At 43.1% G+C, this 23,842-nt stretch overlaps 1 protein-coding gene across 1 annotated transcript; it reads right to left on the bottom strand.

Annotated features, from left to right (window-relative positions):
* Positions 1 to 791: 791 nt before the first annotated feature.
* On the bottom strand, positions 792 to 23,305 carry kcnt1a (potassium sodium-activated channel subfamily T member 1a). The gene is made up of 31 exons (XM_084035862.1): positions 22,942 to 23,305; positions 21,549 to 21,716; positions 16,033 to 16,112; positions 15,654 to 15,801; positions 15,438 to 15,485; positions 15,198 to 15,246; positions 14,971 to 15,030; positions 14,636 to 14,710; positions 13,697 to 13,780; positions 13,225 to 13,319; positions 12,086 to 12,266; positions 11,833 to 11,997; positions 11,588 to 11,724; positions 9,946 to 10,009; positions 9,662 to 9,770; positions 8,876 to 8,984; positions 7,976 to 8,125; positions 7,357 to 7,586; positions 7,069 to 7,285; positions 6,508 to 6,613; positions 6,223 to 6,395; positions 4,429 to 4,500; positions 4,140 to 4,274; positions 3,894 to 4,005; positions 3,612 to 3,713; positions 3,335 to 3,418; positions 3,123 to 3,251; positions 2,473 to 2,767; positions 2,319 to 2,381; positions 2,140 to 2,224; positions 792 to 1,424 (listed from the first exon to the last, which is right to left on the bottom strand). The coding sequence occupies exons 1-31, from the start codon at positions 23,106 to 23,108 to the stop codon at positions 1,325 to 1,327; spliced, it is 3,792 nt and encodes a 1,263-aa protein (XP_083891988.1). The 5' UTR covers positions 23,109 to 23,305; the 3' UTR covers positions 792 to 1,324.
* Between the last annotated feature and the right edge of the window lie 537 nt (positions 23,306 to 23,842).

Below are 23,842 nucleotides of genomic sequence, written 5' to 3'. Positions count from 1 at the left end.
ATGGCTGTTTGTTCTTCCACATAGCGAGCCCCTCCGCAGGGGGACCACACGTGTGCTTTCACCTGCGTTGCCTGATTAGACCTCGACTCCGGTCTTGATTGCCTGTTATGTGACTCACCTGTTAGTCACACAGCTCCACATCTTATAACCACGCTCTCCTGCCTTCTCCCTCCTGCTTTCAAGAAGCATCGCCTTTTTTCTTCCACCAATTATTTCTCCCTTTACTTCATTTATTTGAGTGTTTTCCTGCAGAGCTTTTAAACCCACGTGATCTTCTGCTTTACATTTATGCCGTTGAACTTAAACATTGTTTCAAGTCTTTATTCAAAGCTCAGCTAATGTCTGCTTTAGATTCATACAAAGCAGTGCAACATTCCCAAAAGCTTTCCTTTTAAATCGCCGTTTCAGGGTGAGAACATGCTTTTTTTTTTACATCATATAGAACTTTAATGTGCAAATTGAAATAAAATGAAACATTTAAATATGAAGTCATAAAATCTTGTAAACAGAGATGTAGCATTTTGAATGAATTTCGGTCCAAACAGCCACCTAATGTAAACGAATAAGAACATTATCTAACCGAGCAGCGCTGAAAGTAAAACGAGGCCTTCTGATTACTAATATAGTACAAGGTAAATAAATCCTTTATGGCACAATACTGAATATATGGCACGGCCTGTTAAAGGGGCTGAACTAAGCACTTGTAGTGTGGAAACATCATCCAACCTCAGAAATGTAGAGCAGAGAAGCATAATCATTATTTGTACATAACTTACTATTTTAAGACCTTGACACAACTTCAAACTGCTTCTACGGTTTTTTAGCTACGAAAAATAAGCTTTAAATATAGCTTTAATATTTCATTTAAGTCACACAGTGTGGAGCGAAAATACTTAATTTGATGTGGTACGTTTGTGGCCCAGGGACGTTTAGAAATCGTGTCTTTAAAAAGTCAAGAAAAGACGGACACATCCCGGGCCACGAAGCTCTGAATCCCCAAAATCTCTCATCTTGATGTTCACGTTTCCTGAGGGACGAACGAGCAGAAACAAAACATATGATTCACTGTGGTCGAATGTGGAACTCTCAAGGGCAACGCTGCAGGTGTGACGGACCCGATTCAAATTCATCATTTGCTTTGTTAACCAGCGTGTCCCTGACTGCTCATCTGAGAGATTCTTCCACAGCAGAGATAAACACATTTCTGCTAGCAGGAGGATAGAAATGTCACAGATGACGTCAAACGTCACCTTCCAAACAGTAGGCACTCGTATAATACAGCTGTGGACTGTCGGCGCTGGAGCGTTGCAGCGCTCGTCGTCGTTCAGGTGTCCCCGCCGGACTCGTGTCTCTCCTTCAGGCTGCTTCTGTGGACGGGGGGCTCGTCCGGGACGTGAGCCAGGGGGTCCGAGCGAATCAAGTACCTGAGGGATAAAAGAGAGGACCGGAGGGCGGAGTGAGGAATTAGACGTGGGTTTGCTCAGAATTCAGACACTTTCTGAAACTGATCCATTTCTCACCTGAACTATGGGACTCTATCATCAACAGGAAACAACCGTTGCCATGGATACTGATAGGTGCTTGTATTTTATTTCCAAAACAAAACGCTGCGAAATTGGCAGGTTCTTCTGGGGCCTGAACCTAACCCTAACTTGGGTCAGAAGAACATGCTGCCTATTTTGTAGACTATTATTTATTTATTTATGTTTATATAAACCTAAATTCTAGGGTTAGGGTTTCAGGATCATAATTTAGAATATATTCTATACTATACGAGTATCGATTGCTTTAAAGGACCAGTGTGAAGGCTCTAATGGCGTCCAGCTGTGAGGTTGCAGGTTGCAGTGAATATCCCTCCGCCCACCCCTCCCTTTCCAAGCGTGTAGAAGAATGTAAAAATACAACAGTAGGGCTGAAACATGGCAGACTCCTCGGAAATGTTTTTTGTCTTCACTGTTGTCCAACGTGAAAAATCACAACATTTGCTTGGATAATCACGAGGTCGATAAAATATACACAGCGATACACAAATAAGACAAAGCTGAGAAAGTAAACAGTAGCAGCGGTGACTCAAATTCCACCAGATTACTGCCAAACAACACACGAACCCACGCACACAATCCAACAGTCAACGCTTACACAACGTCATTGAGCTCCAGCCGGGTGTCCGGAGACGGGTTGATGAGGACGTAGGAGAGGGTGTTCTGCTGATCGTTCTGCTCGTCTGAAACACAAAGGTCATCAGTGGGTATGGAGGTGTCTAACCAGGTACAACCACACCTGCACACCTGTAAGGGCCACATCATCGACATCCTTACCTTGCAGGTATCCCAGGTTGACTCTGTTCATGACGTCGCTGGCCGTCAGATTAGCGAGGTCTTCTACACACAGCGGTCAGACAAGAAAACAAGCTTTTTAAGCAGAGGAAGAAGTCGTGAACGCGGCGGCCGTTAGAGGCGTGTCCATCCTCACCATATCCAGAGGTGGGCAGGCCCAGGTGCCTCATGCGGTTGCGGACCAGCTCGGACAGCTCCTCCCTCTCGGAGCGGCGGTACAGGTTGAGGCGCTGCTGAGCGATGCGCTGGTGGCCGTGGTCCCTGCTGGAGTCCCGGCTCATCCCCTGCCACCTCACGCTCTTCTTGCTCAGACGCCGCGCCCACTGCATGCTCTTCTTCCTCAGCAGGGGGTGGTCCGACTGCTCGTTGCCGCGGGACTCCTCCCCCTTGTCCTTGGCGTCCTCGTCATCGACGCTGACCGACACCTGCGACTGTAAATTAAAGTTCTTATAGGATCTAGGAATGTAGATATTTGATCAACTATTGGAGTGATTGTAGAGACAGTTTGTACAGAGATTTATGGTCCCCAGAGGATATACCTACTGACTTTGGTCACTGACTTTGCCACCAACGTTTTCACTTATTCTGTGAATCATTTAAATAGCTACTGAATGGATTTTGCACATTATTTGTACAGACATTCATGGTTCCAAGAAGATGAATCCTCATGACTTTTGGGATTTTTACTTTTGATTAAAATGTCTCAAACTATCGGATGGGTGTGGTCTTGAAATCTGCACAATCCTCCCTGTGATAGACGTCGATGCATCATCTCATACGTCTCACCTCAGAAATCGGGAAAACGTGGGATTCCGTCCGATAGATCCCGATCGGAATTTCAGCACTGGAGGAGCAGAGTTTCTGGAAGAGTCTGCCATAAGTACTAATCCACAGATCCTCCTCTGTTACTTTCATCTGGAACAAGATACTTTTAGTTGGATAAACAGGAGTACGGCAGTGAATCAAATAATGTATTTCTGTATTTCTCTCTAACTCACGGCACAGAGGAATCCTGATCCCGGGGTGGTGTCCAGTCCCAGCAGCAGCCTTGCAATCAGGATCATGTAGTCCTTCACAAAAGACTGACACAGAACCACAGAATTGGACATAAATACATTTAGGTCATTTTTCTTTTCTGTCAATGACTGAACACAAGAGGGCACTTTTGCTTTATGCTGCTAACGCTCCGTTTTCTTGAGGTGACGCTGACACACTTCCTTTCAGCCGGTGTTGAAAAGGGTTTTGAGGTGCGTAGCCATCGGGGTGCATACAGACCTGATACAGCAGGGTGTCCAACATGCTGATACTGAACACTCTCCCCGCAGCGAAGGGTAGGCGAAACATGAAGGCCAAGTTGGAACCTTTATCTCGCTCTTTCTGTGGGGGAGACGCACAAAAACAAGCCACTTTCTTTTCTGAGCGCTGCAGAAAGTCAGAAGGAAATGGCAAACATAATAACAGCATGAAGAAAAGAAAGAAAGGAAAAAAAGCTTCTCTTAACAATTCACATCCATTATTCATGCTGAGCAATTCACCGTAAGCCTTCCTTGTTGTTACCTTTTCCAGCTTGGAGAGAGCCAGCGAATAACAGTCCTTCGCTCTGAACTGCATGAATCTCATGTTGGATGGATGAGTGAGCTCTGTGATGATGCTGAGACTGGGAAACAACCTGGGATGAGAGGGAGAAGTAGTGTTATTTATTAAAAAGGGAGATAAATATCACTATTTATGACCAAACTTTTAAAGATCATTTTCGTGCAAACATTTGGAGGCTCAGATGCAAACAGTGGTTTGATTCGTTACCTGAACATGGTCTGCACGTTGACGATGGTTTTGGCGTCGGCCATGTAGTCTTCCTCGGCACTCATTGTACTCTCCTTATCCACCACCACCAAATTGTCGGCGTAGATGATGCCGCACTGCAGCAGGCTGTCCAGACTGGAACACGCAACAAAACACTGAACAAAGACACCAATTTGCCTGGAACATGCTGCAGCTCAGCGGAGCACAAACTCCTCTTGAATACATTTGAATGAAAGGATGAATGTGTGAAAGGATAATGCATTCATAAGGAAAAGCAGGTATTACTTACTTGTCTATGGTCCCGGCCATGTAGTAGACCATGGGAAAACAGCAGATGGCCTCCAGAAAGTGATTATCTGGCCTACAGGAAACATGATGTATGAGGTCCAGTTTGTTTTCTCGAGTCCAAACCGGACAAACATGTTGTTTAGTAGGTATTAAATGTATATGTAATATCATGGACGATACACAAAGATGGAGTATTCACATGAAAAACCTTCCTATCTGCCACTCACTTGGAGAAAGCCTTGAACAGGTTGCCTGCAATTATGTCCAGTTAATGTAAATATGATGTTATGATTGTTGTTTTCTCTACGTTCAATTGGAAGATGTCGTTAAATACATTTTTAGCAAGCTTTTTCAGAATTTTTATGACCTTGCATCTCACGCTTTGAAGGCAAGTGTGAGTCTGGAGACCAGGGATATATTGCTGCACCGCTGCATGTTTTAATTATTGTGCTGGTTTAGACTCGGTTTGGTTTGATGAACGTGGGCGTTCGTTTGTAAAGCCCTGTGTCCTTTGGGGGAATGTCTGTTTGGGTTTCTGAGTGTTTACCTTCCAAAGACAATACAATAAAGAAACGTACAATAAATGAAACATTTGCAGTACAGTTAAAAGCAATATAAAAAGAAGGTCTGGAATAAGTGGTGACGCACTGTGAAAAGTTGAATCTTAGACGAAAGCAGGGACAACTTCCAGACCAGACAATGGTCTACAATAGTATCACCTGTCAATCACAAGGTAGCCACGCCCTAAAGCATACTCGTCTTTATCGTCTACTTTAAATGGGAACTTAATAGGATTATTTCTCATGTATCAGTTCCCTTTTTTTCTTTTTGCAACCAGGAGAGTCGGCCCCTGCTGGCCATTAAAAAGAATGCAGGTTTTAGGCACTTCCACATTGGCTTCACTTTTCAGACCCCTAACTATATGAAAAGTAAACACACTAAAACACATGAGTTGATCATTGAAATCTGAATTGTGGAAGATGATGTGTTGTTGATTTAACTGTTTTCATCCAAGATATTGGACTTTGTGCACATTAAACACCCAGAACATGACTTCATGTGTGCTTTAGGAGGGTTTACTTTGTGATGCTGGACAACAGGAAGTACCTCAGTGGCCCTTAAACATTAGGGTGAGGGACGAGCATGCTCCGAGAGATGTAGCTGCTCTATTACTGTCTTACTGTCCGCCAACATCACCACCTATTACTGTATGCATCTGCCCAGTCCTGCTGACGAGAGACCCAAGGCTGTCATAATGCTTGAATTGCAAAGTGTGTGGGTGTTTGTATTTGTGTGACAGCGCTAGGGATGGAGCGAGGGAGGGAGGGAGGGCTGCATCGGAGGGAGAGAGTTTATTGTTATGTGTGTTTCTATGTCCTGAGAGCTCGGATGTGGGGGCTGAAAAGGGACGCATCAGGGCTGTTGATGAAAGCCGGCTTGGTGTTCTCCAAAAAGAAATCATCTCTCATCTATTTTCTCCCCCCTCGTACCTCTATTTAATATATATATATATATTCTCATTCCGGTTCAAGGCAAAGGAAGTTGCTATGGTTACTGTCTGCAGCTACAGAGTTTTTTTCGATTTTCTTTGTCGCCCCAAAAACCCACCCCGTCACCGCGTGCAGCGGCGGCAGCGACCGACCATCTGGAGTGACAACGTAGTTCCACCTCCGCAGCCTCGTGCTAATAGCTCGGCTGACGCGAGCTTTTAGGACACGTCATGTTTCCCGGCGTGAGGTGTTGAACGGCGGAGTGAAAGTTGAAAGAAAGAAAGATCGTGTGAACGTGGACTCACGGGTTATCCAGCAGCAACACAATGGGGTTGAGTTCTTTCCTGGGCCTGTAATAGGCTCTGAGCGGCACTATGAAATTATACAGGCCGTTCCCCGCCGTCTCGGCAGACACGATGATGAGCTTGTTTTTAAAACCGTACGCTTTGGCATCCTCGAAGCTGTTGTGCCTGCAGCCCTGCATGGAGGGAGCACAGAAATAGTTGTTTAGGATGTGACAGAGAGGATGGAAGGGATGATGGAGGCAGTAAGTAATTGAGTCACTAAGTTGGAAGAGAGCGACTGCCCACCTGGTCCAGACGTAGGCAGCAAAACGGGGCTTTTTCAGCCAACAGATGGCACAAGGTGGGCGAGCTCCCGATGTACGGAGAGTTGGGGGGGTAACCTTTCACGTACCTGCCAGCGGAAAATACAAAAAGCATGAATGACACATTTCCTTGGAGAACAAATGAGCGTTTTTCTTTTGGACGTTTTCTTTTGTAAGAACAAAAACAATCCGGTTTCCTGGATATTCAATAATTCAATCACATTACCTTGGAAAAAAGCCACCGGAGCACTCAGGTTGAAATGCATGCTGGGTAATTCAGAGAATGATAACAGATGAGGAAAATGTGCCTGTTTTGGCTAGATGCTCCGGGAGGTTGCATAATGGTGAATGAACTAGATTCTGTTGGATTATGTATGCTTGTTGGCTTAATTTTACATATATTAAATAACACTGTACTTCAAACAAAGATGGTTATAATGATATGTTAAATTAAGTTTTATATAAAATGTCATTACTTTTCAGTTTAAATGATCTATAATGATGCATTCTATGATCTAAATCCTGGACACAGAGACAACCTTACTCGGTAGACAAGTGGCCTTTCTCATCCGTGAAGACGGAGTCGTCTTCTGATTGGTCACCGAGGAGGTCGCACGGCAGGATGGACGATGAGTCGGCGATCTCCTGAACCGGGGCGATGCTCGGCCGGCGGCCCCCCGTCCCGTTGACCGTGGGCGGGACCAGTTTCCCGCCCGAGACGTCGGGGGGACTCGTGTTGTGCAGATCCATGGCCACGGTGCCTGTGAATCATAAATGTTCACATCAGGGAACCGTGATTTCCCCCTTTGATCAACGGCAGCGGATGACTCACCCATGCTGGCGATGATGCTGTGCACGGGGAGCTGCGATGGTCCGTCGAAGAGCCCCCCGGCGACGCGGCCCTTCCCCTCCTCCTGGTTGAAGATGAAGGCGGAGTTCTCCTCCTTGGTGATGTTGATGTAGTAGCAGGTGTCGGTGGAGGCCATGATGTGGCGCGGGCCGGGGTTCAGGAGGATGCTCTTGTTGTCTTCCCTCTTGATGCCGATGAGACACACGCCGTACCTGTCCGACACAGCCAACAAATATCAGCAATATTCAATATTTTAACGTAAATGACGTAAATGGAGGGCGATTAGGTTGCACTCCCTAAATACTCGAGGGGATTTAAAAAATTGTGGTTCCTCCATGAGTCACAAAAAAATGACAAAATAGGGTCCGGGTTGGAAAATACCATAGTTACCCCTTTAAAAAAAATTATTTCACATTTTGGGACAAGCAGAATGTGGTATTCGCTTCGTTAGCTTAGCATAAAGAGTGGAAACATCACCTAGCACCTCTTTGGCGGGAACCATGGCGATAAGATGCTACGGATGAAGACGTAACAAACGCCATAATATATTCCCAGCTTGTCACGACTGAAGAAGATGCTTTATCATATTTTGTAAACTCACTTCTTGTGTGCATGAAAGGAGGCGTACGTGAAGCTTTTGCCGTTGTACTCTCCGAAGAACTTGCTGTCGCACACTCGGATGTGGTAGACCTCGTTGCCGGAGCAACATCCGTACATCCTCTGCCACTGCTCCGGAGACTGTTGTCCTTCTCTGCGTTCATTCAGGGGGGAAAATACACGAGACGGATCAGTCAAACCGACATCCATTCAGCATCAATCATTATTACAAAAGTCTCTCCGACAGCTTGATCCACGCTCGGCTTGTTTCTAATATTCAGATTGTGACGCCTTGTGGTAATTATGGGATTCACTCGAGGGCTTTGATGCTCAGAAGAACGTAGCAGTTTACATACTTGCTCCTTAGCGGATATTAATATTTACACAAGATGGCTTAAATAAATAACTACTTGATTTGCCTCCATACTGTAGCTCAATGTCACCATCATGTGCATTCATACCAATATCTCTTGGCTCCTTTTTAAAAGTATTTCCCACTGAATGTCTCTAATCTGCACTCGAGGACGCCAACGTAAACCATCTCCTCCACAGTCAGACGACTATAAAACATGCTGCTGTTTGCCTTTCTATAGCGTTGTCAGGAGCCCCTTGTTCCCCCTCAGCCAGAGACATCAGCTCCTAAAAGTGGGCCGCTTGCATGCTGTGAAAAATCATTTTTTCCCCACTGGAGAGCTTTTTACACTGTTTTTACAAAGAGCACACACTGAAAAGGTCATTTTTGGTTCTTTCTTTTGCTTTCATGTACTCTACGTCCTGCCGTTTGTCTTTGCTCTGACTTATTCACCCCTCAGGGCCCGTTCTGTGGACCCAGACCCCATGTGCATCATCAGATAAACACAAGATAAATCAAAAAAGCCTGACGAGGTCATGCACGATCACTGACCGTCCGCGGGAGGTGTGCACGAGGAGCGTGACCAAGGTGGAGGTGGCGGGACACACACAGTTGAGAGCCAACATGGCGTATTTGAACTCCTCCTCACACACGACATGATCTGAAAACGATCCAAGGAGCAGAAGTTATATCATCACGTGTACTCGAGATATGACGCTCTGTAAGTGGAAGATAGATTTCTCTCTCTTATTGATGATTAGCTCAGTGTGAGATTAATAAAGTTTATCCGATTAAAACGTTGCATGCTGTCTTTTTAATCTGTAGAATCGAAGTTTGAAAAGTTGTGTGCTGAGAGTTACGACACCGAACTCCCCATAAAACCACAACATGTCATTTAAATAGTTCTGCTTTTGCAACAGATTTAACAAACCAAATAAAACATATAATATAGTGAGCGTTGAAGGTGTTGGGAGGCAGATTTTGGACTTGCGGGTTCTGAATCCTTACTTTTAAGAGAAGGATCTCCGTCCACAAAAAAAGCAGAATTCTGATCATTAAAATCAAAAAGTATTAAATAAGAACTGGATACAAAGCAGGGCTCGCTTTGTATCCAGTCTTTATGCAGATTTTCTTCTGCTGACAAGTTGGAGACGGGACATTTATAAATTAAAGCAATCATGTCAGGAAACACCCACGCACACGTCTATTGGTTGACGTTGAAGTTAACCTCTGCGTGATCCGAAGGTCTCTGTTCGCAGAAATATGGAAGTGATGAAGACATAAGAGTGGCATCAATGTTCTCATCCAAAAATAAATGCTTCACTAACAAACTCTCACCTGCAAATTTGACGTGAAACTTATTTTCCGGTTTGAGAATCTGGACATAAAGGGGACAGTTTGGAGCGAAGTCCTTCACCGCCCAGGCTCTCAGGATGGTCTGATGGTCCTGAGGGAAAAACAGTCACACACCATGCAATTTCAAAGTAATCTCCCTTAATTAATTGGGAATTGTCTCCGTGACAGACAGCTTTAATGACGTGAGTTGTTTTTTTTGTACACAACTGAATGGCAACTTCTGATTAAAGAGTTGTTTTTCACGGGTTCATTAGTCGTCTTCTCACCGCAGCCATGCGATCCACCTCGTTCCGACTGCTGAGAATAAAACAAGCCTCGGCGTCGTCCATTCTGCAGCAGAAAGTCAGAATGAATGGACGAAAACAAGAGTAATAGAAAGTATTCAAATACAAAACAGCTGGAAGGAATCACCCGATGACGTTTCAACCGGTCAGAAGGGACAAAGGTGACATTTCTTTAAAACGTAATACTTTAAAACGTCGCCTTCATGTAGACAAACCCAGCGAAACAGCCTGTGTATGTGAACGTGGAACTGTTCCTGCATATGATTAATGCAGACGGGGAGAATTGAAAACAGGCGTGGGAGGATTTGAAGCGCTGCCAGATGCAGGATGTAAGCTCGACGCACGCCCGGTCGTCTACTTCTAATGGCTCCATCCCAACGCTGGCGAGTGTTTACACCGAGGTTACATAAGCCATTTCATCAAAGTTAATACTTCCATATATCATATGCATAGGGGTGTTACTGTGTCTGCAGCATCGCAGGTGTATGAATTCGGGGGACTCAAAATAAAATGAATGAATAATAAGTGTATCTTGAAGCAGGAGAGGCAGAGATATCCTGACTTTTAGTTCCCAAAGTTAGTCATGCAGGAGTTCTGGTGACATCGCTGGCTCATCCTGAGTCACAGCAGATATTAACGTTAAAGCAAACAGCTTGAATGAATAAGTACAATGTTGGAAAAAAAAGAGAATATGTGGGCGATATTAAGGGACAAATAGAGATTCATATCCTACTGATGGTTTGCAGCAATTATTCAAACACGTCGAAAATGCAAAATATGAGACGTCGTCATCCACTACAGACATAAACATCAAAGGAATCCATTAAGTCGTCTTTATTTTCTTTATTTTCCAAACATTTCACATCTGATCCCCGTAAACCGTGTTGGTAACAGAGGTATCACAATGAGGTGATTTGTTTCTCCTTTAATTACAGCAAATCATCATCAGCATGATGTGTTGAGATGATGAAACACACCAATCAACCACGGCTCTCTCAGACGCCCCTCAAGCAACAGGTCTGCCCAGATGCAGATTACATTAGAATATAGTGAGACATCTGATAAGAAATCTGTCCCCCCGTCTCCCTCTCACACTCTCACACATGAATTTCATTTTATGAGGTTAGATAATAATTATCGGAGAGGAGCAGCTGCTAGATTTGATCAGGTTTGGCTCCCTGTCCGGGAGAAGACGATGCTTTGATCATGATCGTGTAAAATGTGCTAGGAATACTTAACTTCATATAATGAAAGGTAAGTTTTTATTTATTCCCCCCATTTTTTAAATTATTTTATTTCTCATTATTATTATTATTATTATTTTATTATTATTTTTATTTTATTTTATTATTATTTTTATTTTATTATTATTATTATTATTATTATTATTATTATTATTATTATTATTATTATTATTATTAAGTGTTCCAGTGCCAATCTGCCTTTACCTTTATATATATGTTGTATATAATTTATTGGGTATCATATCAATTTTATTCTGAGCTCCTGGACTTAATTTACTTGCATGTGCTTGTAAATTACAAAAAAAAAAAAAAATGTTGTTGGCACTTGATCCAGTAGATCCAGTAGATATACAATATTTAAAATACTTTAAAAGACTTACTTGGCTCTCAGCAGATCCTGGTCTTTAAGAACGGATCCTTGCAGATAGATGACCCGTTGGGACCACAGAGGGATCTGCAACACTCTCCGTACCTGGAGGTCCATTTCACTCGGGCACAGGATCACCACGTAGTAATCCTTTAAGATCACACAAGAACCACGTTAGTATCCGACTGTGGAATGAAGAACCATGCACATGCACGTTACTACATCCTAACCCGGAGTACAACAGTGCATTAGTGGTACCTGCAGTCTGGGATGGGCGTAGAATTCGTTGAGGAAGTCCATGAGCAGGTCGATCTTCAGAGCGCTCACACACAACACCACGTGTTTCTCCGTCTGCGCTCGGTGGCGGCTGTAATTCCCGCCGGACTTCTGCCTCTCCATCCACAAGTACATCAGCTCCTCAAACTGACACAGCATAGCAGCAAGCAGACGGAGTCAGACTCCACGCAGGGATGCACCCGAGGGTTGGTTTTATGGGCGTGGTTTCTCCTACCTGCAGAGGCAGCACCACCAGAGCCACGCAGATCATGATGACCACCAGGAGCTGCGAGGGCCAGATGCGTGGCGTGACGTCGCCGAAGCCGACGGTGGAGAAGGTGACGATGCAGAAGTAGAAGGAGTTGAAGAGGGAGAGGTTTTTTCCTGCTCGCTCCAGGTGCTGGATCCCACATGTGCTGTAGACCGGGTCATCAGGGGACAAACAGGGATTATATCAATATGGGAGACAGTTATTTATGTCATTAAAATGCACCGCAAAAAAATATTTTTATTTATTTAAATTTTTTATTTGTAAGGTTCTCTTTTATTTTCTTCTTTTGTTTAATTATTATTATTATTTATTTTTTCTGTCATTTCTCTGTTATTATGTAGTGATTGTGTTTTTCTCGAAGACAAGATGATACATCTCAAGGGGTTTATCATAAATAAACACACTTAAAAAATGACTGAATGAATAAAATTGACTTCATTTGACTCACTAATTACTTGATCAACTTAATTCAACTTGATTTGTTTTACGTTGATTCTATCTTTTGCTAGTTTATGTAATTTTTAACGCTGTAGTTCTCCTGTTTTTGGTTTGCATTTATCCATTTCCTTTTATTTTACAGATCCAATTAATAATTTAGTTTCCTGCAGTGAAAATAGAGGATCTGAGTTATTATTGGTTACTTTAATTTGTTGTGTTTATCATTGACTTTCAGAGGAATTTTTCTTTCAAACCCAAATAAATATTTATTCATTATTAATCAAATAATGTAATACTTTCTGTTTGCCTGTTTTTTTAAATAGTTGTTTTTAACGTCTAACTGCCCTCCTGTGAACTATTGGAAGTAATTGGGAGTATTCAGACTGATCACGTTTAATTGGCACCAAATTACACATTTCTTTGTTTGCAGGAACCTTCCAAGGAAATGATTAGGAATTTATGGACCTGAAAATGAAAGTGTCCTTTCTTCCTCACAACATTTACCAATGTTCCCTCGTTGCTTTTATGATGCTGAGATCGGCTATCTGATGCTAAGCTATCGTAGATATGAGAGAAAACTCCACCACAGAGAAGAACTGAATAATGAAATAGTGTCCTTGGGTTAATTTGAATCCACTACAGAATAAAAAGAGCAGCAGCCTCACCCGGTGAAGACCAGGCAGAGCAGGGTGCAGATGAGAATGAGGACCTGGTTGAACATGGCTGAGTTGGTCCTCTGGATCGCTCTGTGGACGTCGTTCTACCCGACAACAACAACAACAACGACAACAACAACACTATAATTCATCAACTTCATCAACTGAATGTTTTTCTCTCATCATTGTTGTCGGTTCTGTCAGGAAGCTTCATTAGTGAGATGACATTATCTCTCCCACAGATGAGCAGCGTGGAACAGAACGATAAAACGCAGAGAGGGTTGCCATTCATCCCCCCCGGTGGTGAAAACCCTCCCAGGGTGCGACAAGTCCAGAGACCAGAACCAGAGCAAAAACAAGGATGTGTTGATGTTGCAGCATTATGACTGTGAGCGTTTTTTCGCCTTCGCAAAGTCATTAAAATGTTGATTTGAAAAGGATTCATTAACAGAAACAATTAGACTTAATGCTTTTCACTCACGATCATATTCTCCAAAGCACACTTGGCCAGCCAGCAGTTGAGAAACACGGGAATGAAGATGTTTCTTATCGACGGCCAGAAGATCTGAAAGAGAAGTGTTTCATTTCATCCTTTCTTCGAATGAGAATGAACTTAAATAATAATAATCAAACTTAAAATATACGTTTTAGATGCTTTTCTCGAGGGCTAAAACTGTAGGAATATGAAGCTACACTAGCAACTCTCCGAGCTAAATGCTAATGCCAGCGTTCCTGCTGTGACACGATGCTAACGTGCTGATGTTAAGCAGGTCAAATGTTTATCGTATACTTTGACGTGTCAGCGTGGTATTTTAATAACAAATTAGCACTTAAACTTGACACTAATGTGAAATATGTCTTATAGGCTCCAGCTAAGATAAACCACCTGTAAAACATTACAACGCAGTTCTCAAACTCACCACCAGTGTTGGAACGTAACAAAGTACTTTTACTCAACTTCATGCTTCAGTACAATGCATGGGTACTTGTACTGTGCTTGAGTATTTCTTTGTATGCTATGTTATACTTCTCCACTACATCTCAGAGGAAATATGTTTACTCCACTGCATTTATTCCACAAGTTCAGTGACTTTACATTTTAAAACCAACTAATGAATTATGATGTATCATTATAACCACCTTTATCCGCTGCAACATTAGTGATAAAGGCTACACAGGCTAATTACAATCCAGTGATTAAATATAAATGATTAAATTTAACTTTTGGTTGGTTTACTTTAAGTCCAAATGCTCATTCTTCACTTTTCTGTGTCCGTGCTCTCAACAAACCTACGTCCTCCTATTCTGAAGGCTACCATTGTAATAAATATGGTGTTGTTTGCAGTAGATAAGAGTTTACTGTATTGTTTTACTGGAGGGAGATGAGGAAGACCATGGGTTGCCATGGTGAACGTTTTACCGTAATGATGAAGGGAACTGTGTTGATCATCTCCAGAAGGACGGACACCTGGAATATCTGCTCCCAAATGTTCCCCTAAAATAAAAGAAAGGAGTTAAAATAAAAACAGCACTCAACAGACGGTGAGTCATAGCCGTCAGTGATGCAGTCTGTCACTTTCCATGACCGCTTCATCCTTCACCTCCACCAAGATCCTGTAATTAATGCAAGTCGTGACAAACGACCTAAGCTAATTGCTCCATTTATGGAGTGTCAATCTCGTGGACCGTGAGTGACTGATAGACTGTATTTTCTGACATGCCTGACGTCTCCGTGTGTTTCTGTTTGTGTCTCACCTTGTAGCTCAGATACATCAGCAGCATCGTCTCCAGGAAGCTGATGATGGCGACGATCACCTGCAGGGACAACAAACACAAACTCATCAATAATTCACCAACAGGACGACCATTTCAGCCTCTGATAATGAAAGCTGCAGCCGGCATTAAATATTTGATCACTTCAGCTCAAATAGTTTAGAAATGTTTTTCAAATTCATCAATGTGCTCATTCTCACGCGACTCACTTGAATGGCCCAGACAGGAACTTTCCGATCCACCCAGAAGATCAACTCCCTGTCAGACGGAGCAGCACATCTTTTATTAACAGGAAATATCATCAGTGGGAGATAAATACAGTCTGTGTCTGTCCGATGAGCGTGTCCAAGCAGCAAGGCGAGCGCGTGAAACGAGCTACAAAGAGCTGAAATACCACATCATTCATTTGAAGTGATTTGAAAGAGAAATCCCACCTTGCTGCTGCTTACCAGTTAATTTCTCTGTCCTGCACCGAGCCGTTCCACTGGCAGTCGACGCTGCAGAAGAGTGAGGAACGAAAAAGAGTGAGAGGTTAATGAATGGATCTGAGAATGCATTTCTTTAAATGATGATGAAATCATCTCTAAGAGCACTTTGGGGGCGATTCTTTTGGTTGCCACTGATGTGTTACTTGTACATTTGTACGTTGCTGCTTCCGGACCAACCATTTGTTGTTGCCGCTGGGAGCGTTCTGCTGTCCGGCGCTGTGGCTGGCGCCGGCGGCCTGGCCGGGGTTATCCGTCACCACTCGGATGATGTACAGCAGACAGGTGAGCAGCTTCAGGGAGAAGTTGAACACGCGGATCCGAAGGCCTAAAGGCAGAAGAGGGAGCCGTTTTCCAAACTAACACCCCCTCCAGCAGTCATTTATCATCATAAATCATCATAAAGCATCAGTGTGTTAATACACTCACGTGTGTGTGTAGAAGTACAGTAAGTTCACAGTGCTAATGATGAAATAACTCTGTGGTTGCTAAGGGAGACGGGTGTTTTTCTGCATGCGTCTGGGTCTCGTGAGGCAGATGACCTGCACCGTCCACTTACTTGATCTTTGGTTCTTGATGAAGAAAAGCTTCAGACGCTCCTTGAAGGTGTTTTCGTTCACGTAAAACTCCACTTGCACCCTAAACGGGGACGAGAACGGGACCGAGAGTCACCCAGGAATCAGCAGCAACAAGCAGGAAGAGCATCACGGATGTTTTTCCACGCTGTTTTATTTTTAATGGATCACATTTAAAGGCAGTGAGAATATTCATGCTGTCTCTCTAATCACCAGCCTGAGGAGAGTTTGGTAATGATCTGCCTCTGATGTTATTTTCCAATTACTATACGGAGTTATGAAACGCAATACTTTATTGCAAAACTAGGAATGTGCACTAAGAGTGTAGCTCTCTGCCATGGGTGTTATCATAGTTAAATCTCACTCAAATCTCCTTCATGGCAGCAAAGATAACTCATTCATCTTGTTTCACGCCTCACTTTAACGGATCGTCTGCCGGCACAAAACTTTTCTTTGGATGTCGGATTCTTTAGCCACGACAAAGTCCAACATGTGACCTGCAACAGACTTGTTTTATATCCTTATCTAACGAGTCAGCAGTCAATTAAATATCTTTTAAAAAATATCACTGCAACACGAGAGTTCCTCTGGTCATAAATGTGCATACAGTTTATCAGGCTGATGGGTCCAGTAGAACGCCAGTGGACAGACAGACAGACACACTCACACACCCACAGTGGAACATGCTCTCCCCACAGACTTGGGGGGAGATAATATTGACATTTATAACATTATTTAAGCGTTTTGCTTTCATGCAATGTTTGAATAAACTGTTTAAATAAAGAATACAAGTAGAATAAGGAGTACATGTATCTTGTGGGTAAAGACGGATCCCTCATTCGCCTGCAATTTGACAAAAAATATGAACTGTGAAACAATAATGTTGGGTAGAAGCACGGGAGGATGACAGCCGGAGAGAACGAGCACAACTCAAGCCGCAGGTAGCTTGGCAACACAGCGAAATGTTTTACAGTCCTATTGTAATGCAGCCGAGAGTGCAAACAGGTAAAAGTGAAAGGAGGGAGTGAAAGCACGATCAGGAGGAAGGCTTGTGAGGCTGCGATCATGCCGCTGCAGTTAATCCCGGGTTTCAGCGTACGGCTGAAAGCTTCACAGTGGGATGTGGGGGAAAGGCAGCGGGGGTTGTTGAGATGCTCAGACATCCTTCATCGCAGCTAAGTGAGGCGTGCACACCGAGAACGAGGTGGAACCCTAGATCTGAGAACAGCTGTCACATCTGGCCGGCGGCGGGGCAGAGAGGGCTCCGGAGGGCCCTTCAACCGAGGGCCGTCTGTAACACACGAGGGTCCTAGAGATGTGCTCACCGTCTGTCTGTGTGTGTCACCCCTCCACCCACACACACACACACACACACATAATGGTGCATGTAATGACCCTTAATCAGCTCCCGTTGAGCACACAATTACTAGCAGAGGAGGTCCTCCATTCGTCATGCTGCCTGTCACATCCACGTTTCAGGCAATCAGGCGCTCTGGGAGTAATTAGATATTTAAAGCGACGGATCGTCCTGCCGCTCTGGAGCAGCCCGGCTTTTCTCAGATCACCTCGAGGTGTTCGTCAACAAAGTTGAGTGTATGATCATACTTTTTGATCAGCAAATTAGTAGATCAATAGAATATGATTCATAATTATGTCCATTTTCCAAGCAGAAATGAGGTAACCCTGTTCCATCTTTACAATTGTGAAGATTTGCAGGGATGGGGAGGATTAGTTGATTCATTAAGATTAAAGAAAACTATATTTATATGTATTTTGTTTTTTCATTTAATTTCTTCAGCAAAATGCTTAAAGTTCCCTTTTTGTGTATTTTAAAATCTCATTATTTTCTACATTTTGTTGTTGTATGTTTAAGTAAATGGTAATATATTGTAATATATTTAGTATTGTAGTAATATATTTTGGTTTTGGGCTGTAGGTTGGACAAAATACATCACCTTGGGATTTATTGGGATCATTTAGCATTGTGACATTTTATAACCAAAACGGGAGAACATGCAGATATAATGTCAAAAGAGCAGAAAGATGAGTCGATTAATCAAAGGGCAGAAAAGTTATTAGAAATGTTTTTTTTAAAAGCCAAAGTTTTTTATGCAAAACATTCCAAAAGGTAAAAAAAAAAAAGGGAAATCTGAGTCATTTTTCAATCTTTTCACGACGATCATTACTTTGTTACGGCAGCTGAGTCCATTAATACAACACACACATTTAGACTTCACTCTAAATTAATATCTAAATGTAGTTTCTGTCCATCTCAGTGGGTTTGAGCTCCTATCAAACTGCTCACTTTGCTTCCTGCATCGATGCCAAATTATCGCATAATAATAATAATTGAAAAATAAAAAACAACAACTTCTCTCGGAGTGGTATCTCCCCCCCTCGCCCCCCTCGCTCCCCATTCAGAGCCCCCCCGGCGCGCGCCCATCCACTGCCACGAGGACAGCACGCGCACCTGCGGGGCTCCACGCGGCCCTACCTCTGCCCGGCGTCACTGCCAACAGGCTCCGACCTCCAGGTGCCCACGGTCGGATTGACCCAGGTCGGGATGAGGACTCTCGGATCCATCGTGTCGCAAGGCCACCTGTAGCTGCGTCGTGCAGTCAGTCTATAAGCTCCTTGGCCGACGCGCTCCCTGCGGCTCTAAAGCAACACCAACTCAACTCGACGACGCTTAATTATTATTATTCTTTATATTAAAATGATGTCTTTGGTCGAACGGAGCTATGGACGAAAACTCAAGGACGAAGCATTTGTTGAATCATTTATTTTGAGGACTGGAGTGATTATTGGTATATTTTTAGAAATGTATACAATCTCTCTCTCTCCCTCTCTCTCTCTCTCTCTCTCTCTCCCCGTCTCGTGTGCGCGGGCCTGCTGTTGCCACAGCAACGTTGCCATGACAGGAATAACCCTAAACGATGCTGTTGCGGCGGTCCTTGCTGCAGCAACATCCACTCTGACACATTGGAGGAATGTTCCGATGGTTCGGCTGCAGATAGACGCTGATTTGTCTTCTGTGATGTTGTGTTCACACAGATGGCATCATCAGCATGTCTGCGGCCCGTTTATGTGTCAGCTGACTTACATCCTACAAATACAAAAAGACTCTCTTTCTGTTTTGTGTCGGGAGGAAGCTCTGCTGATGTGGAGCTTTCGGCATCACGAGCGAGAGATTTTGCTTTCTGGATTTGGAAAAAATGCAGACAAAGATGCTCTCTTCCTGTCTCTCTCTCTCTCCCCTGCATCCCTACCTTCCCTCCCACCTGTTTGTCTTCTCTTGATTGGAAAAGTCTGAAGTAGTCATTTATAGACGACCTCCTCCATGACTTTTTTTTTTTTAAATACTGGAAGAGGCCACTCCACTGCGACCCCTTCGCCCACACTGGTCCAACTTACACGAGAAGACTCACGCCTACCTATTAATATGGGACAATCTCACATAATATGAATAATTAATATTACTCATTACGCACTTCTACATGGTGGAATTTACCTTAGGGCAACTAATGGGGATATTTAAAATGGAACAATGCGATAAAGCAAAGTAAATAGTGGAAGAAGAGATGAAGGAGTGGGGCTGAGAGGAAGACCACCACTTTGGTATGTTTCTTTGAGTGATGGAGGATCCCTGGGGAGATGAAGCCCACAGGTTGAGCACCGAAAACCTTCAACGACACCACGGAGGACAAGCAGGACGGAGCAGAAACCATGGAGTTGTTTGACAGCTGGGGGACGATGACCTTTGACTGAAAGCCTTGGCAGCGCTTGATGTTTCCTCCTCGTTGAAGAGACGTGTCAAATATTGCAAACAGCACTGCGGTCTCAAAGGTTTGCCGCTGCTGTAATCACATCTATAATTACATCTGATCATCGCTCTCCTGAGGTCCATCTGGCAGGTCCAAGCTTACTGCATCCAAATCTTAAGGCAACGCAAATGTGAGCGTACAGCCGTCTGCTGTAGATTGTTAAAATGCTGCACTTTTCAAAACCACTGCAATAACAGAAAGGAAAAAAAAAACAACACTTTTTTTTTCCCGGGGTATTTTTTTTTTCACTCTCTTTGTTTGAGACCTTAAAAGCAAACACTGATGTAACTCCTTGCTGTAGCACAGTTTTAAATCTCAAAACAAATGCAGCAGATCTCAGAAGGGAAGGAGACTGCTACTGATCTTGTCTATCTTGTGTCAGCTTTTCTATCGGAGTAGGACGGGAGGGTGAAAGAGGAGCGAGGAGGGATGAGGAGAGGGAGATAAGAGGGACTGATGCTGACATCTCAATGAAACTTCTTATTGTGAATTAGGTCACATTGTTGGTGCTGAAAAAAACGGGGTTTTCAAGTTTTTAATAAATGCTTGTGTGAATGTATCACGCACACACACACCCACGCACACACAGACAGACAGACAGACAGACAGACAGACAGACAGACACACTTAGCCTACTTCACAAAAACAGTGATTCAGAGATTTCCTCTTTTCAGCACCACGGACAGCACCCTCAAACTCTGCCTTGTTTCTGGCTTCGTTTCCTCTTTCCAGCCTGATGAAATCCAAACCACAAGCACCGTTTACACCATATATATATAATATTTATATATATATATATATATTTATATATATATATATATATATATATATATATATATATATATATATATATATATATATATATATATATATAAAACAAGGTTGGAGAGCAGTTCAAACTGTGCTTGTGTATGTTCTCGTGTTTGCCAAGGCTGCAAGGGCCGGACAAGTCAAACACTCCATGCACAATGACTCTGATGTAACATGAAAACAAGTGCAAACTCTGCCACAGAGGTGTTTAATGCTAATTGAAGTATTTGTCAGCTGTTTATAAAGAGAGAGAGAGAGAGAGAGAGAGAGAGAGAGAGAGAGAGAGAGAGAGAGAGAGAGAGAGGTCTGTCAATCAGCACTTGGTTGAAAGCAGCATGAGATGACTAACAGAGCTCTAATGACGTCAAATCATCCGTGCCGCTGGTCAATTATAAAAGGCTTTTTTAGATGTCAATTGAGATGCAGACAAACAGACTAATTAGCGTACAAGTTCCTTCTTTGTAACGGTGAGTCATTTTGAAGTTATAAAATGATTGCGAGCACTGCAATTATTCACCTCGATTCATCGTTTCGGTCTGTAGCGGTCAGAAAACAGTGGGGGGGAAATTACAGCAACCAGAAAATTAACAGACTTATTTTTCCCGTTGATGGGGCTGCATGAAAAGATTGTGAGTAGTTCAATTTATTTGAGGAAAAAAAAGATCATTTGAACCATAAAATCCTAATACCTTTAAAATAGAGTAACAGTAAAACAGGTGGAAGAGTGAAAATGGATGATGGTGGTGTGGTGAAGGGGCTGAAGGGAGTGTAAATAAATAGAACGTGATGTTTTTGACTGGTTGATACAACGCTGCTCGACACACTTTCTGTGAGTTAGCGTTTCTCTCCACGCCGCCGCCGCCTACCTGTCATCGTTCTGGAAGCTCTGGTCCCCGAGCAGCAGGTCTTTGAAGCGGAAGCGGTGCGGCAGCGGAGGCACCGCCTCGCTCTCCTGCTGCTCCATCTTCAGGGTGGAGATGTCTAAGATGATCCCGCTGCTGTTGGCGTTGGTCTGGAGCGGCGCTGCAGAGGAGCTGGGGGGAGGGAGAGGAGGAAACATCAAGAACCAGAGGAGGAATTAAGGAAAGTGTGAAAGGACATGGATGGACAGGAAATGCTGAAAAGGGAACAAGGAGCACCGGGGAGAGGGAGAGGGAACACGCAGGCGGTGGAGTGATTGAGTGCTGGAAATGATAGGTTAGAGAATAAAACATACAGTCACAAAGTGTATCCGTCTCCACGCTGAGCTTTGGTGACTGTAATCAGCTCTCACCTGTCTGTCTGCTGCATGTTATGTAACATGAGCAAAAGTAGCACCAGCTGACATATATTCATCTAAAGCAGCACACCAGATGCTTTCAATGCTGTTGCTGTATACATGCACACTAAGACGACTTTTAAACTTTATTTGCAGAAGCATTCATTTCGTTTTTAGACTGCCACCTATTCAAGTGTTATATTTTACACTCTTTTGATATCACGCTGCACGGATGGGTCATTTTGAGATATGAGTGCTTGAGTTGCCGGAAGTTTTTGCATATTATCTCCTTGGTTACACATCACATGGAGATGTAACAGCTGTGTTTTATTATTCAAACAAAGTGTGAGCGGTTTAGTGTGAAATCATCTGAAGAAGAAGAGAGGGAGACCTCTCTTTCCGTCTTCCCTCTCCATCACTGTGTCTGCTGCCTGTTATCGATAGTCCTCCATTAGTCTTGTCAAACGTATTGCATAAATTATGAAGGCTATATTTCCCATGCGGTCTGGTGAAATACATCCATCTAACAAACTCAAACAAAAAGCCAACGGCACAAAGCACCAGTCTCATGAAAAAAAAACGACAAACGCTGAGCTTTCAGGTCATTTGAGGCAACCGGGTGAACAGAACGTATGTCATTCAACACATTGTCTTCTTTGGGACTTTCAGTGCAGATATTTAACACAATATGAAAGTTTTTTTTTATTTTTATCAAAAAGCAACATGTTCCAAAGAAGAAACACATGTTTTCACTATTATTTTTGCAGCACAATGTGCAGCAGGTAACCCTGAACACATGAGCACAGTGATGGATGGACACAAAGTAAAAGCATGTTTACACACTGCAGCAGATTGAATGACAAAAACATCATAATGTCATAAAAATAGAGATATTTCCCACTTTTCACCCTTTTTTTTAAATAAATCAAAACGCCTAAGTTAGTTATTCGTCACCAACCTCCTCCTCATGCCACTGAAAGTTTGCCTCTTGTGCATCTTACCGTGACTTGTGCTCGTTCACGGTCCCGTCATCGTGCACGAATGTCTGATTCACGTAACATTCACTGCACATCTTGGCCGGAGATCCGGCGCTGCCGTCGGACTGGAGAGCTGCGGTGGTCGGCGTGGAGTCCCCCTTCACTAAGGCGTCTTGCTGGGTTAATTGCATCGGAGGGTGAGCGGCTATAAAAAAAAGAAAAAAAGGAGTGGACCCCCGGATAGATGGACCTCCACCTCCTCACCTACTCAGGTGCATCTTAGAAGAGTTTATCAGCCTACGCAGATAAAGAGGCTGCGAGCAAAGTGACAACTGGCTAATTAACTCTCTAAAACACACAAACTGGAACATGAAGATGAAATAATTAGTAAAAAATGTCAAATGAGAGGCTGAAATAATCTTGTGGGAGCTGCAGAAGACAGGTCTGCAGCAGTGATGGCAGCTTTCCTTTCCTGAGGTAGCGGTACACCTAATGACATAACTGTTGAATTATCACCCAACTCCTGATGAGGACAGAGAGACCAGCGCCATCTGTTGGAGGCCCCGGGTATCCTCGGGTTCTCTGGGATGGAAACGTTTAGATAAACACAAGCAGCACAAGAAAAAATGAACTATTTCAGCCTAACATGCAGAATGCAACCAGATGCTGAATATAAAAGGACACGTAAAGGATTGTATGTATATATATATATATATATATATATATATATATATATATATATATATATATATATATATATATATATATATATATATATATATATATATATGTATATATTTAATTAAATAAACCTGTACCATTTAATTAAATAAAAGCAAAAGTAAAAGAAATACCACAATCAAAAAGTCCTGCATTCAAAAAACGTCTTAAAAGTGCAGCAAAATGTACTCGACCAAACCATATT

Source organism: Eutrigla gurnardus (genome assembly GCF_963514095.1).
Source record: "Eutrigla gurnardus genome assembly, chromosome: 19".
Taxonomy (NCBI): Eukaryota; Metazoa; Chordata; class Actinopteri; order Perciformes; family Triglidae; genus Eutrigla; species Eutrigla gurnardus.
This window is presented reverse-complemented; position numbering and strand designations above follow the sequence as displayed.